The 27,750-nt window shown below is 37.7% G+C and overlaps 1 protein-coding gene across 3 annotated transcripts in view; it reads left to right on the top strand.

Moving 5' to 3' along the window:
• The window catches only part of TUBGCP3 (tubulin gamma complex associated protein 3), a 92,852-nt gene that overhangs the window by 9,347 nt on the left and 55,755 nt on the right, over window positions 1–27,750 (top strand). For all 3 annotated transcript variants that reach the window (XM_036249855.1, XM_036249857.1, XM_036249856.1), the window contains exons 2-11: window positions 6,092–6,199; window positions 9,364–9,431; window positions 13,276–13,353; window positions 14,148–14,362; window positions 16,566–16,738; window positions 19,233–19,351; window positions 20,385–20,510; window positions 24,160–24,228; window positions 24,587–24,719; window positions 26,673–26,839. In XM_036249855.1, coding sequence (XP_036105748.1) covers window positions 6,092–6,199; window positions 9,364–9,431; window positions 13,276–13,353; window positions 14,148–14,362; window positions 16,566–16,738; window positions 19,233–19,351; window positions 20,385–20,510; window positions 24,160–24,228; window positions 24,587–24,719; window positions 26,673–26,839 — 1,256 coding nt within the window. The remainder of the gene's footprint in view (window positions 1–6,091; window positions 6,200–9,363; window positions 9,432–13,275; window positions 13,354–14,147; window positions 14,363–16,565; window positions 16,739–19,232; window positions 19,352–20,384; window positions 20,511–24,159; window positions 24,229–24,586; window positions 24,720–26,672; window positions 26,840–27,750) is intronic.

Here is a 27,750-nt window from a genome sequence, read left to right as displayed (position 1 = left end):
GCCGGCCGACGCTCCAACCGCTGAGCCAAACCGGCCAGGGCAGTATGCAGTCTTTTGAGACTGGCTTTTTTTTACTTAGCCTATTTGAGATTCATTCTTGGTGTTGTGTATATCAGTAGTTCATTCCTTTTCATTGCAAAGTGGCGTTTCATTGTATGAATATACCAGAGTTTATTTATTCATTCACCCATTGAAGGGCATTTGGTTATTTCCAATTTTTGGCAATTATGGATAACACTGCGATAAAAATATATGTAAAGATTTTTATGTCACCATAGGTTTTTATTTCTCTAGAATAAATACCTACAAGTGTGATCGTCAGGTCATATAGTAAGTGTATGTATAACTTAGAAAGAAACTGCTAAACTGTTTCAGAGTAGCTGTATCAGTTTTATTTCAGTGTAAAAGAGCTCCAGGGGCTCTGCCTGAATCCTCACCAGCACTTGGTCATAGTAGTATTTTTTAATTTCAGCCATTCTGATAGATGGGTATTATTATTTTATTTTATTTTTAATTTGTATTTCCTTAATGATGAATGGCATTAGGTGTCTTTCCATATGTTTCTTTGCCACTTACCTTCTTGGTGAATTGTCTGTTAAAAACTTTTGCTTATGTTTTATTGGATTTTCCCTCCTTATTGAGTTTGAAAGTTCTTTATGTATATCTTGATTTAGTTCCTTTGTTGGATATCTATGTTACAAATATTTTCTCAGTATTTTCATCTCTTTATAGTGTCCATTGCAGAGCAAAAGTTTTACATTTTGAATAATGTTTATTATAATTTTTTTACTGGATTACGATTTTGGTGTCTTATGTAAGAACTGTTTGTCTAACCCAGAGTCACAAAGATTTCTTCCATTTTCTCCCCTAAGAGTGTTGTAGTCTTATGTTTTACACTTATTATCATCTGTTTGAGTTAAATTTGTATATGTTGTATGGTATAGGATGAGGTTCTTTTTTGAGTTTTCCAAAGAAAACATTAAAAAAAAAACAACATTTAAGTTTCTTTTACTTTTAGGTAAAGGTTTTAAATTGGAACTTAAAAAAAAAAATTGATACCTTGGTTCCACTCCAGACTAATAAAATCATGACTTGTGAAAGATGGACTTTAGAGTCAGTATATATATATATATATTTTTTTTTATCCTCACCCGAGGACATTTTTCCATTTTTTGTTCAGGTAGAGTGGGAGGGAGAGAGAGGAACAGAGAGAGAGAAACATCGATGTGAAAGGAACACATCGAGTGGCTGCCACCCGCACGACCAACCAGGGCCGGGGACAAACTGCAACCGAGGTACATGCCCTTAGCGGGAACCGAACCCTTGTCTCTCCAGACCGCAGGCCGACGCTCTAACCGCTAAGCCAAACCGGCCAGGGCGAGTCAGTATATTTTTTAAATAAACTTTTAATTTTAGAATTATAGAAAAATTGCAACAATAATAAAGAGTTCCCGTATACCTCACAACCTTTCCCCTATTATAAGCATCTTACATTAGTATGGTATAATTGTTACAATGCGATACATTAATATTAACTAAACTTCATACTTTATTCAGATTGCCTCAGTTATTACCTAATACTCCTTTACTATTTTAGGGGTCCATCCAAGGTGTTATATTACCTTATCTTTCATGTCTCTTTGGTCTCCTGTGGCTCTGACAGTTTCTTAGACTTTAACAATTATTATTACTTTTTTATGATCTTGACAGCTTTGAGGATTAAAAGTCAGGTATTTTTTATAATGTCTCAATTGGGATTTGTCTGATGTTTTTCTTATGATTAGACTGGGGTTATATGTGTTTAGTCAGAAGATCTCAGAGGTAAAGTGCCCTTCTTATCACATTATATCTGTAGTACACATTATCATGGTGGGTCATCACCATGGACCTTGACCTTGATCACCTGGCTGAGGTGGTATTTGTTGGGTTACTGCACTGCACAGCACGCTTACTCCCTTTCTATATACTCTACTCTTGGGAAGGAAGCCACTGTGCAGCCTACAATTAAAGAGTGGGTGTTATGTTTCATTCACCTCCAAGAAGGAGTAGTATCTACAACAGTTTTTTTTTTTTTTTTTTTATATTTTGTTCAGATAGAGTGGGAGGGAGAGAGAGAGAGAGAACATCGACATGAAAGGGACACGTCGAGTGGTTGCCACCCACACGACCCAACCAGGGCTGGGGATAAGCTGCAACCGAGGTACGTGCCCTTAGCAGGAACCGAACCTGGGTCTCTCCTGACTGCAGGCCTATGCTCTAACTGCTGAGCCAAACTGGCCAGGGCTCTACAACAATTTTTTAGCCTTTATTATTTAAAAAAATGTTCTTTGGGATCAGTGGTAATGTTCTTTCATTCCTAAATTTGTTTCTTTTCTTGCTCACAAATTTATGTTTATCAATTCTATTAATTTTTAAATAACCAATTTTTGGTTTTACTGATTTTTAAAAAAATATTTTTGTTATAAATGTAATTGCTTTTTGCTCTTATTTTATTATTTCCTGATGCTTTGAATTAAGTTTGCTTTTCTTTTTCTAGACTATATTGTATAAGCTGATATTATTGATTTGAGAGACCCATCTTCCTTTTTTATAAAAGCATTGTATACTATAAAGTTTCCTCTAAACACTGCTTTAGCTGTATCCCATACATTTTATTTACTTTTTAAATATGTTTTTATTGGTTTTTTAGAGAGAGGAAGGGAGAGAGAGGTAGAAACATCAATGTCAGAGAAACAGTGTTTGGCTGCCTCCCACACGCCCCCTACCTGGGATTTGAGCCCGAAACCCAGGTATGGAACCGGGACCTCTCAGTCCATGGGACGACACCCAATCCTTGAGCCACACTGGCCCAGCTATCCCACACATTTTAATGTGTTGTATTTTCATTTTCATTCAGTTCGAGATATTTTCCAATTTCCTTTGAGACTTTCTCTGGCCAGTGTTTTATGTGGTAGTGTGTTAATTGACTTTTAAATATTTGAGGATTTTTTAGATATCATTCTGTTACTGATTTTTAATTTAATTCTATTGATAGAAAATGTACTTTGGATAATTTCAGTTATTTTGTATTTAATAAGGCTTATTTTGTGACCCCCTGCCCCCAAATGTAATCTGCCCGAGGAATGTTCCATGTGCATCTGAAAAAATATGTATTCTTTTGTTGATTGGTGGAATGTTCTGTAACTTAGGTTTAGTTGGGTGGTGGTATTGTTGAAGTCTGTATGCTGGCTCACTTTCTGATCACGTATTTTTCTGACTACCAAGAAAGGCACTTCTCACAGTAGAACCTGTGGGACTGAGGCTTTAGTTTTGTAATTGGTTTTTGTTTGGTGTAGGACTTGGCAGCACACAGTAGGGCAGTTGAGCTTTAGTGAGAAGATGAGAGGGTGTTGCTTTTGGCTAGCATTCCTGGGTGTAGGAATTTTGACTCCTAGTCTCTGGGAGAGGAAGGGCTGGGTCCTTACGTTCAGTACTCTACTTTTACTTCATATTCTTTGCTGTCCTGGTGTTCCATCCAGACCTTTTTTGGATTGCTTGGGTGGTAGGGCAATCTGGTTGTAGGGATGGGGTAGAGGACCCAGAAGTCTGATTTTCATATCCATACTGTAGCCAGTCCTTGTCCTTCTGCCCTACTTCATCCACATCTTCTGATGTATTGAGTTCCCTTCTGGAGCCTCCCTGGGCTTCTCTGTTTCTTCTTGGCCTTTGTCTCCCCTAACCCCCTTACCCCAGCAGGCATGGAGCTTCAGGTGTCACTGTCCTCCTGAATCAGTTACCACCAGTCCATTTGTTTTCCAGCTTCTCACATTTTGTTGACTCCTCTTTTGCATTGTTTTTGCCTTGTTGATTTATGACTTAAAAAACTCCCCAAACTTTGGCCCTGTCTAGTGAGGCTCAGTTGGTTGGAGTGTTGCTCCATGTACTGAAAGGTTGTCAGTTCAATTTCTGATCAGGGTACATACCTAGGTTGCGGGTTCAGTCTCTCGTAGGGGCACACACAGTAGGCAATTGATCGCTGTTTCTCTCATACATTGATGTCTCTCTCTCTCCCTCTCTCTCCCTCTTTCTCTCTCACTCTCTCCCTTTCTCCCCCTTCCCCTCTCTAAAATCATATCCTCGAATAAGGGTTAAAAAAACAAAGCAGCCCTGGCCGGTTTGGCTCAGTGGTTAGAGTATCGGCCTGCAGACCAGAGAGACCCGGGTTTGTTTCCCGCTAAGGGCACGTACCTTGGTTGCAGTTTGTCCCCAGCCCCGGTTGGGGTTGTGTGGGTGGCAAACAGTCGATGTGTCTCTTTCACATCGATGCTTCTCTCTCTCTCTTCCTCCCTCTCTCCTTCTTGCTCTATCTAAAGATAAATGCAAAAATGTCCTCGGGTGAGGATGAAAAAAACAACTTTGTTCTCAATTCAGTGGGTTTTATGAAGGGAGTGGATACAAACATCTGGTTTAAGCCATCATCTTTATCTAGAAGAGCAGACACAGTTTATACATTAATTGCCCATTTTGATTGCTCCATGGCCCACTTCTGGTTTTTTGTTTTTTGTTGAGTTGGACTTTGGAGCATCTCAGGGACTCTCTTTGAGCAGGCTTTCTTCTCTCATGCATCACATTTTGCACTGTGACTTTTCCTGATCCTTTTTTGTGTGATTATCAGTCCAATTTATTTCCTATCTCTTAGGATTTTTCAGATTATCTGGCCTGTTGCTCTCTCTTTCTTATTTTATAGAACTGTTATTTCAGTTATTTATTCATTCATTTTGTTTTGATTTCTTTTTTTTAAATGAATTTATTTTTGTTACAGATGTTTCTCCTTTCCCCCCCCACTGATCCCCCCACCCCCTCCCTCCCTGCCCTGCCCCCAGCTTTGTTGTCCATGTCCATTGTTTATGCATACATGCCTATAAGTTCTGTAGTTTATCTCCCCCCACCCCCTCTTCTGGGTATTGTCAGACTGTACCCCACTTCCACGTCTCTGGGACTACCCCATTCCTCAGACTGTTATGTTCATTATATTCCATAAATAAGTGAGATCATATGATACTTGTCTTTCTCTGTTTGGCTTGTTTCACTTAGGATGACACTTTCCAGGTCCCTCCATGTCATCTCAAAGGATAAAAGATCTTTCTTTCTTACAGCTGCATAGTACTCCATTATGTATATGTATATGTACCATAGCTTTTTTATCCATTCATCTACTGATGGACATTTGGGCTGTTTCCAGATCTTAGCTATTGTAAATAGTGCTGCTACAAACATGGGGGTACATATATTCTTTCTTATTGGTGTTTCAGGCTTCTTAGGGTATATTCCTAGAAGTGGGATCACTGGGTCAAATGGAAGTTCAATTTTTAATTTTTTGAGGTAACACCATATTGTTTTCCATAGTGGCAGCACCAGTCTGCATTCCCACCAGCAGTGTACTAGAGTCCCCTTTTCTCCACACCCTCGCTAACACTTGTTGTTTGATGATTTGTTGATGATGGCCATTCTGACAGGTGTGAGGTGATACCTCATTGTTGTTTTAATTTGCGTCTCTCTGATGATTAGTGATGTTGAGCATTTCTTCATATGTCTCTTAGCCATTTGTATGTCCTGTTTGGAGAGGTGTCTATTTAGTTCCTCTGCCCATTTTTTAATTGGGTTCTTTGTCTTCATTTTGTGGAGTTGTATGAGCACTCTCTATATATCTGATATATCAGTGACAGTTATGCTCTCCCATACAGTGGGTTGCCTTTCCATTTTGATGATTGTATCTTTTGCTGTGCAGAAGCTTTTGAGTTTGATGTAGTCCCATGTGTTCATTTTCTCCTGTTTCTGTTGCCTAAGGTGATGTATCAGTGAAAATTCTGCTGCCTATGATGTCTGAAATTTTGTTGCCTACAGTTTCTTCTAGGATTTTCATGGATTCATGAATCACATTTAAGTCTTTTATTGTATTGTTTTGATTTCTTAATAGCTTTTCTATCCTCTCAGTTAAAACCTTGGGAAGGTGGAAGGTAGATACATGTGTCTAGTCCACTGTCTTGAACTGGAAGCTTCAGCTTATCAAAAGTGATTGGAAATAATTTACATTCTTTTATTTACCTTTCAGCTGATGTAGCTCAACAGTTCCAGTATGCTGTGCGAGTTATTGGCAGCAACTTTGCCCCAACTGTTGAAAGAGATGAATTTCTAGTAGCTGAAAAAATCAAGAAAGAACGTACGTATTTTTTCCTAAATGTTATCATGTGTTGGATTCTTAAACTTGTCAAAGCTTATATATATACTTACACACATATATGTACATGTATACACACACACATACACACACACACAATCATATAGTGTGAGGCAGAAATATGTTTTTACTTGTGAGTATGCAAAACACAGTTTATTTTTGTATTATTATAGTTTATTTTTCCATATGAACAAATGTAAACCTACTTTTGTCACATTCTGTATATAGTTCCCAGTGTACTGTTTTATATGTATGTATAAAATTATGTTAAAAATAAGGACAGTTCAGTCCTGTCTTTTGTTAGAACATAGTGGAAGAGGATTGTTTAAATACTATTGTAACAACATAATTTGCTTTAAAAGTGTGAGGAAGTAAAAGGATTTAATATCATTTCCTGCTTATCTTGTGATTTGCAGTATTTAATGTTATCCACCTTTTGACCAGATAACAGAACACACTATCTTGGCAATAAACAACTCTTAGTGAGTCAAATATTGCTTCTGTTAATTGTCAGTATACAAACTTACTGTACTTTAGAACTTATTTTGTGAACATTTTAATTCTGAGATGATAATGAAAGCTGTCTTAAACATTATTACCTTAGAGAAGACAGCTTTTCATTTATTAGCACCTGGTTACTAATGGATTCTATGTAAGGTGGAGCTTTGCCATCCCTCCGTACCTCAGAGTATCTAAGGGAGGGAGGCTTTGAGCATAGGAACCCACGTATGAAAATTGCTCTTGTCCGGGCTGGAGAATTGTTTTTCTCTGATGGCCAGTTGCTTCCTCCTCATTTTCTGGGCTGTATGAGTCCAGCTCTAGTACCTGAAAAGCAGCTGCCTTGACAGTTAGTTGTCTTCCTACTGGGGCCTTGCTGTTAAACTGCCCAATAAAATAAGAACTTTAATCTTATTTCTAAGTGTGCTGGCAAACTGGTAATGATACCTTCTAGGAGATCTGTTCTTCATGGCACAGTTTTCCATCCCAGCTGTTGCATTACTAATTGTATTTGGCTGGTGGTCTGTGTGGATGTCCTTTTTCAGAGCCGTGTAACTGAGCTGGCTGGTGGGGTAGCTGGTGGTAGAATTGAGACTATGGCATGTGAGTAACTGGATCAGGCTGTGGGTACATTTACTTGTTTAGAGCTTGATGAATAATTCAAGTCTGAAATGATGATTCTGCTGATATGAGTCAGATCTTGGTGTTAACTTAGTATGTATGTCTTATTTAAAGTAGAGCGTAAAAAATGCAGTATTTATCCTGCTATTAATTTATAAGAACTTATTTTGCTTTCTTATATATAAAACAATATAAGAACACTGTACTCTGTTCTTGAACCCTGATGATTATTACATTTAGATTATTTTTCCATTTTAGATTATTTTATATTTTAGATATTTAGTTAGAACCTCACCTATTGGTACTGTATCAACAGACCATTCCCTTTACAAAGTTACATTTCTAGGCCTCCTGGTGAGCATATTACACATACACGTAGTAGCTAAAAAAAGTTTGAAATTCAGATTTAAAGAACTGGCAGCTACATTGTTGCAGTGAATATGGTAAGGAAATCTTGGGATTTCTTTTTTTAAGAAGAAAACTGTAATCATATAGTCTTTTTCCTGTGTATCTTCTGTGTTTTGAAATAAGACTTGCTGTATATTGACACAGCTTACCTCTTTTGCCCATTCCCACCAGGTGTCCACAGCTTCTGTTGGGTACCCCTGTTATTACCCATTCCAGAGTCCCCAGCATTGATGTGGCCCAGCTATAGTTCATAGAGTGTTATTGATGGTCCTCTCATGTAATGATGACCATTGAATTATCATTTTTCAATAATTCTTAGACATAGTTTTTATAGTTTAACATTTTGGAAATTTGATTAGTTTATTTTTATTTTTTTAATTGATTTTTAGAGAGAACGGAAGGGAGAGGGAGAGAGAGATAGAAACATCGATGAGAGAGAACATTGGTTGGCCGCCTCCTGCATGCCCCCCACTGGGGATCGGGCCTACAACCTGGACATGTGCTCTGAACTGGAAATCAAGCCTCTGGGTGTATGGGTTGATGCTCAACCACTGATCCACACCAGCTAGGCTCTAAGATGGCTTTTAAAAGTGGTTCCTTTTCTCGTGGCTGTAATGGGGTTTCTTTGAGAGATACCTGTGCACAGATGGTATGTGCAGTATTATAGATGTGGATGAGTGGGGTTTCCTCCCTCAGGGACCCATATCCTGTGTGTAGCCTTCTTAGAACAGAGTAGAGTGTGGACTTCTCATTTGTAAGTGTGGCTTTCAGAAAATTTCTAAGTGTAGTGGCAAGCATCTGAAGACGTTTACTAATAGAATGAATTAGTGGATGAAAAATGAGCTAATACGCTGTTTTGATATTTATTTTGAAAGAGTAATTGACTTAATTTTGCTGTATATGTTAAGAAAAATGCTTAGAATGTGTAATTTTAAGTCAAACTATTATGAATGGTATACTTTTTTGTTACTGCCCTTTGAACTTAGGATTCCAAAGATATTTTCATTCACATCTCTCACTCCAGATAGCCATTAGTAACTAGTTAAACTGATGGTACTTTTCCTCACTGGACTGTTTATTAATATTTGTAGATAGAATCTAAAAGGTCTTATCGTGCCCTGGCCGGTTTGGCTCAGCGGTCCTGAGAGACCCGGGTTCGGTTCCCGCTAAGGGCATGTACCTCGGTTGCAGTTTGTCCCCGGCCCTGGTCGGTTGTGCGGGTGGCAGCCACTCGATGTGTTCCTTTCACATCGATGTTTCTCTCTCTCTCTCTGTTCCTCTCTCTCCCTCCCACTCCACCTGAACAAAAAATGGAAAAATGTCCTCGGGTGAGGATAAAAAAAAAAAAAAAAAATAAAAGGTCTTATCGTTTCTGTTACTTTAGCTAATTTTTACATAAACTATTTGATTCCAGCCTAAAATTGTCCATATTTTGCAAATGTTAGAGAAATTATATGTATTAACAGAGCTGAAATGTCACTCATTGTCTAGTTCTTTTGATTCTTAAGCTCAGGATTCTTTTCCGACTTCAGAGTGGTCTGTTATAAGTGAAATAGTATCATAAAAATGAATTTTGGTGTATGTGATTAACATGCTTATTTTCTTTTCTAACTTTATAGTTATTCGACAAAGAAGAGAAGCAGATGCTGCATTGTTTTCAGAACTCCACAGAAAACTTCATTCACAGGTATCATACAAGTATTCTGAAAGCCATGCCAGCAATGGTGAGGCTGTGAGAGTGATCTGGGAACATTTGAACCTTTTTCTGTGGTATCATTAAACTATTCTGTATTGAGTAATGGGGTTTGCTTTTTAAAATGATTTTCAGTGTGAGAAGTAAGTTTTAGCTGCATTTAATGCTAAATTGCTTATAAAGATGAATAAAGGTGCATTGGGAAAGTAATCAGACTTATGTATACAATACGGATGTATTACAGAACCCTTAATTCTGTTGCTGGGAAGAAGCACATTGGTATAACAGCAAAAGCTTATCTTGATACACTTTATTGTTTATCAGGTCCTAATTTCTACTGTTATGGTGAATAACTTAAAATTGATGTTGAACATTTTGTGATTAGATGTTGATACTTGCACACAGTGGTTTTCCTAACTTGCTTTTTTTTGTTAAAGACTGACAGCCTATATACACCAATAGATTATTTGAATGATAGGGTGAGCTTTTTGTGATTCTGACTATAAAAGATCTTAGTTTATCTAGCTGTCTCCCACCTTTTATAGAGAAGAAAATGAAATCCAGGTTAGTGTTACAACAATAAAAATCACTGAGTTGTGGCTAAGGCTGCTAGTAATTAACTCATTATTTTTCAGATCTTCCTTTTTCCTTTGTAAATATAAGCTTAAATTTATTTGCTGACCACTATGATTCCTTAATTCAACTTGATTTACTGTCTTAAGTATACTTTTTCATCTTTGATAACATTTACTTTGCTGGTAGTAGTCCCTGCCTGCTTCACCACCTCTTGTTTTCCTGTCCCTGTGTAGTTACATACACCTCAGTATGCTGTCTCTCTGTCAAATGCTCTTCAACAGACTGATCCTGACTGTTTATTTAATACCTGTTCTTCTGTGTTAAAAAACAAAAGTAAACTGACTCCACTTTTAAAACATTTGCTAATTTTTTTGTGCAGTTTTGTTCATTTTTGAAACTTTCTCTACCACATGTACATCTGTGTTTTTCTGAAACAGCTGAGGATGTAACCCAGGACTCTTGCTGCACAGGTAGAATGTCTGCCGTCTTCCCGATGCCTGCTGGGCATTTTTACTCAGGCACTCCTTAGGAAACACTCGCAAGGGCTTGCAGCTTGGCATCCTAGGAACTGAAAGGAGCATACTTTTAAAATTTCAAACATCGCCCTGGCTGGTTTGTCTCAGGTTAGAGCTTCAGCCTAAGGACCAAAGGGTCGCGGGTTGGATTCCCGGTCAGGGTTGCAGATTCAATCCCCGGTCTCCATAGGGGTCGTGTGGCAGGCGACTGGTCTATGTGTCTTTCTCACATCGATGTTTCTCTCTCTCTCTCTCTCTCTCTCTCTCTCTCTCTCTCTCTCATTCCCTTCCTCCCCCTCTCGCCTTCCACTGTGTCTAAAAATCAATGGAAAAATATCTTCGGATGAGGATTAACAGAAACAAAAGTAAAAATAAAATTTCAAACATCTAGGAGCCCATTCACATCCATCCACATTAAACCTGCTTTTCCTTTCGTGTTCTCCCTTTTGGTGAGTGATAACACCATTCATTTATTGCCAGACTAAAAACCTGGATGTCATCTTGACTCTACCTCTCTCCCCAAATTCAACCTGTCCCCAAGTCTTATTGATTGATTCTCTTAGGTATGCCTCTCATCTGTCCCTGTCAAGTCAGACAGATGTTGGTTTGAACCCTGGCGTATAGCTTTGTATTTAAGTTATTTAACTTTCACCTCTACTTCACTTATTTATAGAATGAAGAGAATAAAGCTTGTGTCTCAGTATGGTTGTGATAATTATGGGATATGATGCCTGTAAGGACTTGTCCCAGCAGAGCTCCTTTAAATGACAGCTGCTGCTGACTAACTGCCCGCTAATGCTTAAAGGAAACGGGATTGGTAGAGAGCAGCTCTTTGAGATAAGCAGAGCAGTTTGGCTCCTTGGTCCTATGCCCCAAGGGAGTCATTTAGCCCCAGAGGCTCAGTTTATGGGGGATTGTCAAGGTTACCTTAGTGCAGTGGTTTTTAACCTTCCTAATGCTGCTACCCTTTAATACAGTTCCTCATGTTGTATGTGGGCGTATCTGCATGTGGGTGGACCCGCCTGGAGACGGATAGAGGAGCTGTGTCTCGGTTCCTAAGACCATCGGAAATACGTGTTTTCCAGTTATCTTAGGCGATCCCTGTGAAAGGGTTGTTCGACCCCCAGGTTGAGAACCGCTGCCTTAGCAGATCCTCAGTCACTGAATCCCAGTTCAGCCTCTGGTAATTTTCCCTCCAGATGACTGCAGTTTCCTATGGAGGGCCTGTGTGTCTTGCTTTATCTCCCTTATAGTCCTTTCTCCAGGGGACTGTCAGTGAGCAGATCCAGTCACTGCCCTGCATGGAATCCTTCAAAGGCTACCTGTTGTCTTCAGCTTAAAATCCAAATTTCTTGGTTCAGCATATAAGGCCCTCTTTGATCTGATCCTTCATTCAATTTTCAGTTTCTTTTCTCATGTCTAGCTTCAGTTCCCCGAAGAAGCCATGCCTATCCCCCTTCTGCCTTTCATCACCCATCTTTCTAGACTCACGTCTCCTCTGAGACTCCTTTCCTGAGCCGGAGTGATCTTCCTATGTCTGAAATGTATTTTATCATACTGAAATAACTTGTTCTTTTGTCTATCTACTACTGGACTGGGCCTCTTTCTTACTTGTGCTGCCTCAGGTGGGGACTTTGTTGTTTCTGTGTAAATAATTTTTTAAGTTAGACAATAATATAAATACCTGGGATGAGCTTACAGAATCTTTCAAGGAATATTTTATATAATGAAGAACTTGTATAATGTAATTAACCATCCATAATTTGTTTTGTAAATAAAGATACTGATATATTCTAGCCTGTGCATCCAAAAGGTAAGTCTAGATGAACAGAGTAGAATGTTCTATAAATTTGGATGAAATGTATTGAGGATAGGCTTCTGTTAATGGCTGTGGATCAGGGCAACAGGATATAGATAATTGAAAATTAATGAAATCTGTAGGATAACCTTACATAGAAACCTAGGAGTTAGTTATCCTGACACTAAGATCTTGAGTTTGGGTATGCATGGTGCCGAGACTTACATCTTGCACTTTTGGATTCTTAAAAAAATTTTTAAACTTAAAAAAAAATCCTTGCCTGAAGATATGTTTATTGATTTTTAGATAGAGAAGAATGGGGGAGGGGTAGAAGAGAAAGAGAGAAAGAAACATCAATGTGAGGAGAAACATGTATTGATTGCCTTCCATATGCACCCCAACTGTGGGTTGAACTTGCTACGTAGGTGTATGCCCTGATGGGGAATCAAACCCACATCCATTCCTGTATGGGGTGACGCTCCAACCAGCTGAGCTACACCAGCCAGGGCTAAAATAAATTTTTTTTATAATAATCTATTTTGTGGCCTAAGTGGGGCATTGATGAGGGTGGAAGCATCACATATTTTATGATGGCATTTTTCTTATAATTACTATGTTTGAGAAGTTGTTATTATAAGAATTATTTCACAGGGAAAATATTGTTATTCAGAAATAGGGTAATTTAAAAAACATGTTCTTATTAGGGACTTTGGAGTTAGTTTTCAGGGGATTAAAGGTTCCAAAGGTATTAACCTCTTGAGAACATTATCTCTAGCCTTCTGATGGACAGTACTATTTGCATTGCTTGGGAAATGAACAAATTTAGATTTGCTATTATTATGTGAATTTGAAATGCAATTCTATTTTGGAAATAGGGATAATTTTGGAGAAAGGAGGATAAAATGAGAGTAGTACAATGTTGTTCTTTTAATCTTTTCTTTTGGAACAGGGAGTTTTGAAAAATAAATGGTCAATTCTCTACCTCTTGCTAAGCCTTAGTGAAGATCCACGCAAGCAGCCAAACAAGGTGAGAGACTCTATTTTTTGCAGTTCAATACCTCTTTAAAGGAATGTTTGCATCTAGTTTTATGGGCATAGAAGACCAAGTTTTTTTTTTTTTTTAAGAGCAATTTTAGTCACTATTCTGTGTTCTTAAGATGTTTTTCAGAATTCTGTTATGCAAATATAACAATGTTCAATTAAATAGAGCATAAACTAGCAGCTTTCAAATTTTTTACTGTGTGAAGTTATTAATATTAGCATAGCTGCATACGTCTTTGAGTTAGAAGACCTTTTAGGATTTTTTTGTGTGTGTTTTAAGATATCATTATGAACATTAATTAGTTATACCAGTGAAACCTTTGTTGTCACACAGGTTCAATTTTTGGCCTGTGCAGTGTTTGAAAAAGCAATTTGCTCCAGAGAGTCTGTTATAATAAAATTCTCTGCTACAGAAATTTGAGTGCTTAGAAGTTGAAGAGTGTTGGTGAAAGAGTTATATTTATACCTAAAGCCTTATTCTGAATAATGAGCATTCTGTCATTATATAACAGTATTTGAGTAATCATTTGAGTTTTAGTTTGTATGGATTCTGACTAAAGTGTTCATTTGCCACATCACATGGGAGTTTTAGAAAACTCTAAAACTGCATCAGTTCTGCCATATTTCAAAAATATACCAACTAATTTATTATCCAATAAGTGCAAAATACAGTTATAGAGATAGAACTGAAATCTAAACATAAATTATCTCTGTTGTTTGGGAAAAATGTTCTGTAATTTTATATCTTCATATTCTTAATACATTTACATTTATTTTCAGGTTTCTAGCTATGCCACATTATTTGCCCAAGCACTACCAAGAGATGCTCACTCAACTCCCTACTACTTTGCCCGGCCTCAGACTCTCCCATTGAACTACCAAGATCGCGGCACCCAGTCAGCGCAGAGCTCTGGCAGTATGGGAAGCAGCGGCATCAGCAGTATCAGCATGTATGCGCTAAATGGCCCGACCCCCACACCACAGTCTGTTCCGGGGTAAATCAAGCTTGCATTCATTGATTCCTGAAATAGTAGAAATAGGAAAATCCTCAAGATAAAAGGCTTTTTAATCAGGCATTTTGTGTTCACTGAAACTGCCTTTAGCAGGAGTGGGGAATGTATGACCAGAGGGCTGTAGAAGGCCAGCGAAATCAATACCAGCTAAGGTTACACACCTCACCAAATTAGCTGAACAAAATACAGCAGGCTAATTTTTAGGTTGATAATTTTGCATGGCCTGCTAATGATGTTATAAATACCCAAATGGCCCCTGGCAGAAAAAAGGTTCCCCACCACTGCTAGAGGCTTGTATGTGTTAGGAATGTTCTAGGTACTGGGTCTGATGTGTTTTGTCTTTGGATTTTACTCTCCTTAAATGTACACTTTTAGGTAGGAATTCTTTCCATTTCTAATCCTAGTTGACTATAGAGTTTTGATCAACTCTCAACCTATTAATGCAAATGCATATTAGTAAAGGACCTACTTCACAAGCATCATGTGCAGAGCCTTTCACTTTGAGGTAACTGATTGACTTTTCTCTTGCTATATGCTCATATTTATCTCTCAGTGACTATTGTCCCCTTCATTGATGTATGCTATTCTCTTCACTGAGTTATTTTTAATAAATGTAAATAAAATAAAGCTTTCTCATCCTCACATACTAAAAACTTCAGACTAAGAATTATGGCTTCTTGTAGTACAAGTGAATTAAGATGAGAAACCACAGGAACACACAACTAAGGTGTTACATACTTTGCAGTTTAAACTGCTGTCACATCTAATTACATTTTGAAGAAACACAGGATTTATGGTTGAGAATACCGTAGATGCCAGTGCCTTAATACACTTAGAACTTTTTTTTTCTTTGTGCTTTTGTTGTTTTTGCTTTACATTTCCTATGGACAGTTTATTCCTGGAAATCATTTTAAAGCAGTCTGTTATAAAGTGGGTATTTTTGCAGAAGAATAGTGACTAAGGATTCACCATCAAATTATGTTTTCCACATGACCATAATATAATTATAAATCATTGTGTCCAGAATATATAAAAAAACTCAATAATAAAATTACAACTAAAAAAAAAATCACTGTGACTTAATAAAATTATGTTCAATTACTAGAAAATGGAATGTGTATACCATACACATGGACTATAAATAGAGTCTAAAGTTCTAGAAAGACAACATAATGCATTCTACAAATTTAATCTCAAACGCGTATTCTGGCTAAAAGAGTAAACAGACTTGCTCATTTTCACCTTAAAATTTGAAATAATTATTGTCATGATATGAAAAAAGCTTTACAGAGAACTTTGAATGGTCTTTTATAATTTTCCTCTTAAATTTAGGACTGTGTTCAAAGACATAGGTTTAGTAGTTGTAGATGACTGTTTTTCCCATTGAAAACAGAAAAAAGTGAGAGCTGCTTCAGGTTTTTGTTTTTCTTCCTTACTTTATCAGTGGATTATAGAGGGACCCACTAGTACTTCACCAGTAATAAATAGAGCTCTGCCATTTGGAAGCAAGGGTGGTGTTGAGATTTCTGGTTTTTTTTGCATTTTGCAGTCCTAGAAGATGATAATTTTGTTGCAGTTTTCAACACACATGTCATTGGAAATCAGCTATCATATTCTTAGATCTTCAAAGAGCGTCTTTGACATAGTCTCCCAATTACTCAAAGCTAACTTTTAGACCTTGAATGTGCTTTTTCCCTAGATGTTGTTTGTACTCTTTTGAAGTTAATTACAAATTAGGTTTTTCTTTTCCTGTCGAACACCAGAGGCAGGGAGGGAGACAAGTGAGGACAGGGAAGAGTGACAGTATTCCAGGTTTTTTCACTCCTGTGCTCAACAAATGTTGAGTGAATAAATGGTGGTAATACTGAAGTTAAAATCAGTAGTGAATTTCAAGGTGGTTTTAGTGTATTTATGTGTTTATAAAGAAAAGTAAAATATATTTTGGTTTTTATGGGAAGAAGGATGTGTGGAGATGGCAGTAAGAGCCTGAATGCCAGCTAAGGGTTCCAAGGAGACTTTGGACTGGTACATTTGGTACAGTTAAGTCATTCATTCATCTGATTTGGATTTATAAAATTATATAATTTAATGTTAGTAATATAAGAAAAATTTCTGGAAGTGTTTTTGTCTGTCCATTGAATAGCCTGGTTATTTGAAAATATAAAATGTTCTTTTCTGTTTTTAGACAGTCTCATCAAGCTCCAGGAGTAGGAGACTGTCTTCGACAGCAGTTGGGGTCACGTCTTGCATGGACTTTAACAGGAAACCAGCCTTCTTTACAAACCGCTACCTCAAAAGGTATACCCAACACTGTTTCTCGCAATGTGACAAGGCCAAGAAGAGATGGGGATGTAAGTGGTGAGTAAGGATATATTTTAATGTAGCTTTTCTTTGAACATTTAGAATTTATGCTTCCCTTATTTTAAAATACTGATCAGGAATCCCCACTTACAAACTTTGAGTGGTTTCTTGTTCACATGATGAAGTTCAGAATCCTGAATATGGTCTGTGATGCCTTGGGAAGTCTGGTTCTATTACCCTATATTACCCTGACTTTGTATTCATCAGCACATCCACTTTTCAGGTTATTGTCTGAGTGCTGTCGTCTGTCTAGATTTCTCTTCCCTTCTTTGTCTCATTCCCCTTCTCTTTTTATTCTGCCTTCCTGAGAAAGCATCTCCAGGCTGGACCAGGGTCCCTCATGCAGGTGACCATCTTCCACTGCAGTCTGAGTTCCATGAAGGAGGGGCCATTTCTGTCTTGTTCACTGTGCTAGTAACTAGCATAGCGCCTAGAATGTTGAAGGCACTCATTAAAGATTTATTTGATGGTTAAATGAATGTCTCGTTGAATTTTAAAACTCTCTTAGATTCCAAAGAAAGTTTGAGTTTCTTACATGAGAACATTGTAAATAGCAATATTTGGAATATTATTAATCCCCAAAAATAGAACAATGGGCTTTATTGTTGATTCATAATTCACCGATTCTGAAATTCCTGTAGCTATTTTCTGTCCTTGTATGGGATGGGAGGATGAGCTGTGTCTTTTAAACTTGTGAGGACAGCCCTGGCCAGTTTGGCTCAGCGCTTAGAGCGTCGGCCTGTGGTCCGGAGAGACCCGGGTTCGGTTCCCGCTAAGGGCACGTACTTTGGTTGCAGTTTGTCCCCGGCCCTGGTTGGTCGTGCGGGTGGCAGCCACTCGATGTGTCCCTTCGCGTCGATGTTTCTCTCTCTCTCCCCCTTCCTCTCTCTCCCTCCCATTCTCTCTGTACAAAAAATGGAAAAATATCCTCGGGTGAGGATAAAAAATAAATAAATAAATAAACTTGTGAGGACATTCATACACATCTTGGCCTGCCCCCGTGTAGCTGCACTTTCCAGCCTCCAGCTGTCCTATGACAGGTGACAGCTGTGTGTTCTTGGGTGTAGAAGCTAGTTTCTAGACGGAGTCAGAGTGCTGTTCTCTGCTTTTTGTTTGCTATGACTCCTGATCTCTAACCAGTGCCTTCAAACCTATGTGCTATATAAAGCCAAGAGATAAAAGGACTTAAAAATATACTTGATTAATCCAAAAGAGCAGGAAAAGTACAAAGGAAGAAAACAGTGGGATAAATAAAAAGCACACCTGAATAAGGTAAATTTAAATCCAAACATATTGGTAATTATATTAAATTCATGGGGATAGATACTTTGTTTAAGATTTTTAAAAGTATGCTATTTAGGTAATTATGCACTGCTCACAAGAGACATTTTAAATATAGGGACACATAGATTAAAAGTAAATGGATAGCCCTGGCCAGTTTGGCTCAGTGGTTGAGCGTCAGCCTGCGGACCAGAGAGTCCCAGGTTCTGTTCCTGCTAGGGGCACGTACCACAAAAAAAAAAAAAAGTAAATGGATGGAAAAAATGCCTCTTATAAACATTAGCAATGAGAAAGACGGGTGGCTAATTAATCTTAAAGTCGATAGTGGCAGGAGTGTTAGAAAGGACAGAAGGACATTTCATAACAATAAAAGGGTCAGTTCTTTGGGAAGAAATAATACTCCTAAATGTATATATATTCACCTACTGACAGCTTCAAATGCACAAAGAAACGGAAAAAACTGCAAAGAAAACAGAGAAATCCACAATTATAGTTGGAAAATTCAACTTCTCTCTCTTAGTAATTGATGGAAAAGTAGATAAAAATGGTCAATAATGATAGGTATGAGTTGAACAATATTACTTGCAAACTGATGTAATTGATGTTTATAGTATATTATCCCCACGACTGAAATACAAACCTGTCCTTGCTTTCTGACTGTGCTAGCCTGGTTCTGAGAGTGCTGATCTCTGACTGTATACTCTGATTAAATTTCTCCTCTCACTGAAATAGTGCATATCTCTTTGTCATTATTTTGAGTAACACCTAAATTCCGACTTAGCTTTTGTTCCAAGGTTTATGGAAATTATAAATAACTTTTCTGCTATATTAATTCCTTTTTATGTGTTGTTGGGAGTGGACCAAGATTTATACACTTGCTGTATAGTAAGCCAGTTTTTCCAAACACCATCTATGAAATAATTATCCATACCCTTGTAATTGTGTTGCTTTTTGATTATATGTTTCCACATATTGCATTGTCTTTTTAAAGGACTTTGTATAAGGAATTACGTGATCTCCATATCCTTTTCAGAAAATTCTTGTTTCTAATAACTTAGTACTCTCTTTTCCATCTTAAGCTCATTTACTTAGTTTTTAATTTTTGTCCTGAATGCAAATATATAATCTGGAGCTAATTGTGTAATAAAATTCATTTCGTCTTAAAAATGTGTTCTTCAATAATTGCTGCCTTATAAAAATCATTTTACAGGTACTGCGGAAGTTACTGAGGCAGCCCTTGTCAGAGACATTTTGTACGTATTCCAGGGCATAGATGGCAAAATCATCAAAATGAGCAACACTGAGAATTGTTACAAAGCGGAGGGAAAGGTACAGTAACTGAAACCCCATCTGAAATAGTCAAAAAGAACAGGTAAATGTGATTAAGACCAGATAGGAGCTATTAATTTTGAGGGGTTATTGGTGTAATAAAGACTGGATTTATAAAATTGTGTTTACCAGTCAACTATTAAATTCTGGTTTATATTTCCCTGTTCAGTTTGTGACTTGTGTCGTCTTGTTATGAGGCCCTGTGTCAGCTCTCCTATTGTTTTGCATCCTTTCCCTTGCGTTTCTTCCTTTCCTGTTTTCACTGATGCAGCCACCCCCCTTAGCTGATTTCTGTATCCTGTGATGGTGATGTCAGGTACCTGAGGCACAGGTATGGCTTGGCATCTCTGCTGTTGATATTGGCTTCTAGATAAGGTGCCTCTGCTTGCTTTTGCTTTCATCTTCTATTATTTTTTTTTTTATCCTCACCCGAGGACATTTTTCCATTTTTTGTTCAGATAGAGTGGAGAGGGAGAGAGAGAGAGAAACATCGACGTGAAAGGGACAAATTGAGTGGTTGCCTCCTGCATGACCCAACCAGGGCTGGGGACAAACTGCAACCGAGGTACATGCCTGCCCTTAGCGGGAACCGAACCCGGGTCCCTCTGGACTACAGGCCAATGCTCTCCCACTGAGCCAACTGGCCAGGGCTGCTTTCATCTTCTAGAAATTGCTTTTCCCACAGCCCCTTCTTGTTGATGCTGTGTTCTTCTCAACTCTCAGCTGTTTCACAAGGTGACTGACATCACAGACTGTCCCTCCCACGCTGGGGGACCCAGCCAGTCACTCCTTGGGGTGATGCTACTTGAGTTTAACATTTACTTGGAGGTGTTTTACTTTCCCTGCCTGTCACTAGATGCTTTTTGGTTTTCAGAATCTCATTGTTTTCACTTTAATGATTGTGTATTAGTTATTTTTAAATTAAATGTGTTGAAACCTAAGAATTATAATGTTAAAAGTACAAATGGTAGAGGAAAATAATAATTAAAACTCTATTGTTAATTTTTAAATTCTTGATATGTTTAACTTTTAGGCAAACCTAAATAAATCTTTAAGGGATACGACAGCCAGACTTGCTGAGTTGGGATGGTTACACAATAAAATCAGAAAATACACGGACCAGAGGAGTCTAGACCGTTCATTTGGACTTGTAGGTCAGGTATGTTCATTATTACTAGAACATTTGGGATGCCATTCATTTCGGGAACTGCTGCTTAAACTTTTAAAAAATAATTCTTAAGAGGGTTCTTTTTAAATAAAAAAGCGTTGGTAATGATTATTATATCAGTCATGATTCATTTGTTGGAGGCAGCCAACAAAAAAGTGAACTTTACAGAATCCCGACTCCTTTAATGGTTAGGCAGCATAGGATTTTGCTCTCAAGTTGATTCTTGGGCAGTAATTATGTCTAATGAAGTCTTCAAAAAATTACTGCGAGGAAGAGAAAGAACAGACGTAAACTGCACTGTAAGCACTGCACAGCACTGCAGCGTGGCTGGTGATTCGGAGCGTGGCTTTGAAGAAAGACTGCCCAGGGTTCACATGCGCTTCACCTGTTAATGGTAATATCATCTTGCACAAGTTACCTCCTCTTGGCCTTAATTTCTGTGTATGTAGAATGGAGGTGATCATAATATATAAAATAATGATAATCTTCAAGGTGATTAGCATTAGGAGACAGTGCCTGGAAAGCTGCTGTTCTGAGCCTTGCACTGCTGTTAATACCATTCACCAGTATAGAGAATTGGCTAGATGGGTCTGGGACCCTTCCCTCTCGCTGTCACGCAGATAGGACGTATAGCAAGGCCGTCAGGACTCCACCGGAAGGTTTCATTGATATATGGCATTTGCACCTTTTCAAAAGGGACCATTTAATCATGCCTTTGTGTCATTCTCTTATGAATACAAATTCCACTGATAGATCCTAGTCAATTTATTAGATCTGAAGTAAAACAAACACAAAATAAATACAGGAAAATTGAATAAACTATTATATACCATTAAGTTGATTGATAATCACTATAGTAGTGTCATATAGTATTTTATAGTACTGGATTTAAAAGCCTTTTCGCTCATATTTGGTTATAATGACAGCCCTCTAAAATTATCAGGGCAAATGTAATTGTCCCGATTTTGCAGATATACAAGTTGAACCTCATAAAGTTTAATTGATTTTTACATGGGACCAGAATATGACATGTAATTTCTACTCTAGTTTTTTTTTTTTTTTTTTTTTATCCTCACCCGAGGATATTTTTTCATTTTTTGTACAGATAGAGTGGGAGGGAGAGAGAGGAAGGGAGAGAGAGAGAGAGAAACATCGACGTGAAGGGACACATCGAGTGGCTGCCACTCGCACGACCAACCAGGGCCGGGGACAAACTGCAACCGAAGTACGTGCCCTTAGCAGGAACCGAACCCGGGTCTCCGGACCGCAGGCCGACGCTCTAACCGCTGAGCCAAACTGGCCAGGGCTCTACTCTAGTTTTTTGCATTCCACTCTCATTTTCTGCTTTTTAAAATCATTGCTCTGTATTATGTAGTTACTGAAGAAATAATGGTTTACCTTATGAGAAGAATCATTGAGTGCTGTCATTGGGGTGATCATATGTTGCAGTTAGCATGGGTTCTATTGATTTCTGCTTGTTGTTCTAGTGTAATTATTATTAGTCCCCGTTTACTCTCAGAAGTGTCCTGGCTCGAGACATACTAAATAGAACACATTTTATTTATAAAGGAAGATATTGTTTCCTAAGTATGAATCTTATATTCAGTTTTTAATAAACCAAGATGAGAACAGCTTCAGTTAAATGAGACTTTCATTTGAATACATGAGGTGGTGAAATACTCAGATTGTAATTCCATTATTTTGGTGGAAGACTACTTACAGGCTAACTTTTACACTCGTGCGCGCACACACACACACACACACACACACACACACAGTGTTCTCCATGGATAAATTATGATTTATTTCTATTGATCAGCAGTTTGGTTTTTAGCTTTTATGTGTTTGTGCACGTGTCTGTCTGTCATAGACTCTGGGATGAGGTTTTTGTAAAAAGTGATGTTATGCTCGAAAAGCCCATGTTGCCCAGCTGGTATGGCTCAGTGGATTGAGTATCATCCCATGGACTGAGAGGTCCCGGTTCAATTCCCGGTCAGGGCACATGCCAGGGTTGCCGTCTCGATCCCCAGTGGATGTTTCTCTCTCACATCGATGTTGCTATCTCTCCCTTCCTCTCTCTCTAAAAAATCAATAAGAACATAAAAACAATAAAAAGATGCAATGTTGTTTTCTCTGAGAATATTATTTAACTATTGAGATACTCTTTTGAGTTTGCAAAATTAGTATGTTTTGTGTTCCTTTCTATAGTTTATAAGGAGGGAAATGTTTATACTAGATCAAATCCACAAAATATAAATACAGTAAAACTAGATGACTGATTATGTATTGCCTTAAAATAAGCAGAAAAGTGTAGAGCCTGATACTTAAAGAAAACAGGTTTTATCCTTTGCAACTTCGGTTATAGGCTCTCAAAACCAAAGCTTCCTATGGAGTATACCTGGGTTTACATCCCAGAGTTCATTCCAGAAAGTTCTTGTCATAGGGCTATATGAACGTCCTCCATACAGCTTCTAATTTGACATCTATTTAGCATTTGAGATTGGAGAGATACAAAGAAGTTTTTAATAATATGGATGGGAAAAATGAGCAGTACAAACAAACAAAAACCTGGGCGATAATTGGCATAAAGTTGCCATTACAAAATTTTTTAAATTAAGAACATTAAACTACATTTTAATACTATAAACTTAGAAGGGACACAGTTTTATTATTTATTTATTTTTTGTCATCTAGGAATATTATAAAAATTTATTTTACTTTTTAAAACTTTTCTTTACTGTTGAATGTATTACAGATGTCCTTCTTTTTTTCCCTGTTGACCGCTTCCTCCCCACTCCTGCCCCTCTTTCTGCCTTTCCCCACACTATTTTCTGTGTCCATTGGTTATGCATATATGCATATAAGTTCTTTGGTTTATCTCTTTCCGTTCCCCCTCCCCGCTTCCCTTTGAGGTTTGTCAGTCTAACAACCAATTTGTACTTCTTAATCCCTTCACCTTTTTCACCCATTCCCCCAACCCCCCTCCCAACTGGCAACCAACAAAATGTCCTCTGTATCTATGAGTCTGTTTCTGTTCTGCTTGTTCATTTTGTTTGTAGATTCAATAGTTGGTAGAGATGTATTTATTGCCATTTTATTGTTCATATTTTTTATCTTCTTTTTCTTCAAGAAGACCCTTTAACATTTCATATAATACTAGTTTGGTAGTGATGAACTCCTTTAGCTTTTTCTTGTCTGAGAAACTCTATATGTCCATTGATTCTAAATGATAGCTTTGCAGGACAGAGTAATCTTGATTGTAGGTTCTTGCTTTTCATAATTTTGAATATTTCTTGCCACTCCATAGAAGGGACATAATTTCAAAACAAAGAATCATTGTTTGAAGTGAAATATACTTTTAGCCTTATGAAAAACATATCTTTTTTCCCATTTCTTCATTTCTCTTCTGCACAGTTCATGTAAGGGACAACACTTCCTAGCATTATTCAATATACTTTATATTGTGGTGGTTAAACCTGCTAGAAGCCCATTGACACAACAAGAATTTAAGTCATGCAGAACACCTGAACTTTGTCTTAAAGCATTGTGCCTGTGCAATTCAACTGAGTTGATGTGTAATGACTATGTTGTGTGTAATGACAGTGTTGTGCTTTAATTATACTTACTCCTTTGTGCACAGAGCTTTTGTGCGGCCTTGCACCAAGAACTTAAAGAATACTACCGATTACTCTCTGTTTTACACTCCCAGGTAAATACCTTGTTTTTATTTAAATTTTCTCATGATTTGAAGTGTTACAAAATGTCAGCTGTGTAGAACTTTAAAGTTTTTTTCATATATTACTTTTATAAGATAAAAATCTGTTTGATAATACTGTTTGTAAGGTCTGGATATCTATAAAGTTTCACTGTATCCTAGAGGCAGAGTGATCTTGTCTACTATTGAAACAGATCACTAGTAGTTTGAAGTACCTATTATTTTTTCAGAGGGGCCTTTTGCTTCATTTTTATGAGAATAATCTCCTCTCCATATTTACTTTACTTGGATTAAGAAATGATTGACATATTTAGTGACCTGTACTTACACATTATATCTTTATTGTTTTCAGCTACAGTTAGAAGATGATCAAGGTGTGAATTTGGGTCTTGAAAGTAGCTTGACACTTCGGCGCCTCCTGGTTTGGACATACGATCCCAAGATAAGACTGAAGACTCTTGCGGCTCTGGTGGACCATTGCCAAGGTTGTTTTGCATCTGATGGACCCGCTTTATTTCAAAGCAGGTTTTAGGGAATGTCATCTGGGTTTATTTTTGTGCCTGTTCTTTTGTATCCTTAATAGCCATAAATATGCTGATTAAATACAAATTAATAGATATGGACTTTGAGAAAATATCAAGTTACCAATGTGGCCCAATATTTATAGCTGTGGAAGCTCAGGATTTTATTGAAATGAAGTAATAAAGGAGGAGGTTTTTAAAGATTTCTCTCTCTTTTTTGCGGTAGTCCTTGATATTATAGCTCTTTATTTATATTCTTCTCTTAGTTGTCTCTCAACCACAGGCTTTTCCAGAGTTTCATTCCTCCTGAGATTATGGTCCATGTTTAGCTCTGTGTTACAAGTTCCTATGTTTGCATGTCTCGTTTATTCTCTCCTGGGCTTTTGGTCTGGATTTCTAGTTGCCTTCTGAACCTTTTTTCTCACTGTTCGTACTACCTTGGCCAAAAACCTTTTTCTTTGTTTTCTCATCCATAACATTGGGGCACTAATAGTCTGTATCTCTTAGGATTATTAGTACTAAATGAGATGTGAGATGTCAGTCCTCTGCCCTTAGTTCATGGCTCAGTGTTTGCTGCCGTCCTCCTATATTAGATGATTCATAAAGATCAGAACTTTAGCATGTCTAAATCCAAGTTCATCATGCCGTCTGTGCCCTGCCTCCTCCACCTCTTGACACTTTCCTCAAAAAAAAAAGAAGTTGGCCCTGGCTGGTGTGGCTCAGTTACTTGGAGCATCATCCCCTACACTGAAAGGTCACAGGTTTGATTCCTGGTCAGGGCTCATACCTAGGTTGCAGGTTTGATCCCCGGTTGGGGTGTGTGCGAGAGGCAACCGGTTGATGTTTCACTCTCACATTGATGTTTCTCTCTCTTCCTCTCTAAAACCAATAAAAAGGCTTGAAAAAATTTTAAAAAAGAAAGAAGTTGAACACAATGAATAAATATCTTCTTTTTCTCCATTTACCAGCATTCCCCCATAATTGGATTCCTACCAGATTCCTCCTTTATATTCCTCCCCCGCCACCATGTCTTTCAATATCCAGTTAGCCACTGAAGTCCTGATACCTCTAATTCCTTCATGTCTCAAATCACTGCCTCTCCCAAATCAGTGTCCTCAAACAGGATTCTGTTGACTCATGTTCTGTATCTTGTCTCTGTGCTATTGTAATAACCTGCTCACTGACTGTCCTTCGTCTCACCCACTTCCATTTTTGTGCGTGAATGCCAGAAGAATCTTATTAAAATCAGATCACCTTAGTCTTTTTCTTAAAATCTTTCAGCAGTCTAATAAAATCCTGAATTCTTAACTTAAGAAATTCTTCACATGCTTATATTTTTGGACTTGATTTTTGCCACTCCCTGTATGTTATACTGAGCTATGCGCCCAGGATACTGGGGACTGTAATCTCAGTGTAGTATAGTGTTTATCAAACTGTAAATTGCAACCAATTGATGTGTTGTGACAGGTTAGGGAGTTGAGTTGTGATTAGCATATTATATCAAAAGAAAAAAGGAAGAAAATAGGAAATGTTAACGTGTATTTTATAAACTTTTATTTTATTTTATTTCAATTTATTTATTTATTTATTTATTTATTTATTTATTTCCTGGACTGCAGTGTAAAATGTGAATCTTAATGTGTCAAAAAATTGAAAAATCATGTTCTGAATCACATAGCAAGTATAAGTTTTACTACTGAGTATTCCATAGGGCTCATGAAGAGATGAGTGACTTGCTCTGACCCATGTAAGCCACGGGGAGACTCTTGCTCTCTTGGCTTCTTATCCATGACATTTATTGTTGCTTCTATGTCCAAAGTGGCATTAAGAAAACAAACACACTTTATTATTTGACCATTTTGATTAGTGTTAAGTTACTGAGTCTAATTTGGGCGTTTTTCATGTATTCCTCCTCAGGAAGGAAAGGAGGTGAGCTGGCCTCAGCTGTCCACGCCTACACGAAAACGGGAGACCCATACATGAGGTCCCTGGTGCAGCACATTCTCAGCTTAGTGTCGCATCCTGTCCTGAGCTTCCTTTACCGTTGGATATACGACGGGGAGCTTGAGGACACTTACCATGAAGTAAGGAATGCTACTCGATTGTCAGACTCGGATTTAAGAAGCATGGGCACTCAATTACTCATTTTTTCCCCAGTGATTACTGTTTTCTCTTAACAGTAATGCCACCACACTTCATTCGAATGCTATGTGTATTTTGTACAGTGCTTTGAAAGCTGTTTATCTCATTTATCAGCAGAGTTGTATTTGATCAGTGGAAAATTGTTATCCCATTTTTAATAGTGGGAAACTCAGCAGGGTCAAATCACTTGTCCAAAATTACTAGCAATAGCAAGTTTATTGCAAAGCTAGGACTAGGTCTCCTAAGTCTTAGTCCAGTTTTCCTTGCAGAGCAGTATTATATGTTCTGTTGCTTTGCATGATTATATGAAACTAAACTGTGGTGCTAAAAATTTTAATGAAACAAGTTACCTGTGTATGTACCCGTTGTACAGTTATTTCTGCTATAACGCAACACATGTTCCTAAAAAATCACTGTGCTAATATCACAGAGTAAAAATCACAGGACTTCTGATAAAAAGTAGAATGAAGAGGGCATCACACACAATATCCTTGTCAGTGATGTTAAGTAAAAAAGTATGGGAGCTTAATAGAAGTTGTAGTAGTTTTAAACACATATTAAATTGTTAAGAAATACGTAACTTCTAGAATAAATATAGCAATTACCTTGAAAAAGCCCTGGTGTTGGCTTGTGGACATAGGCTAAACGAGGCTTGTCTGAAGTGGAACAGAAAGTTTTGGCTGCTGACACACACGATGATAGATTAAGGTTGCTGGTGGGTTTGACATCTATCTGTGTGTGTGATTTGTGGATTCCCATGTGGCGGGGTTGCTGTTTTCACCTAGTTTATCATGAATGAAATTGCACTTAAGAAATCATGAAATTTGCGTTAATGCTCAAATAGTTTTGTAAT

Source organism: Molossus molossus, unplaced genomic scaffold (assembly GCF_014108415.1).
Source record: "Molossus molossus isolate mMolMol1 unplaced genomic scaffold, mMolMol1.p scaffold_m16_p_9, whole genome shotgun sequence".
NCBI lineage: Eukaryota > Metazoa > Chordata > Mammalia > Chiroptera > Molossidae > Molossus > Molossus molossus.
This window is presented reverse-complemented; position numbering and strand designations above follow the sequence as displayed.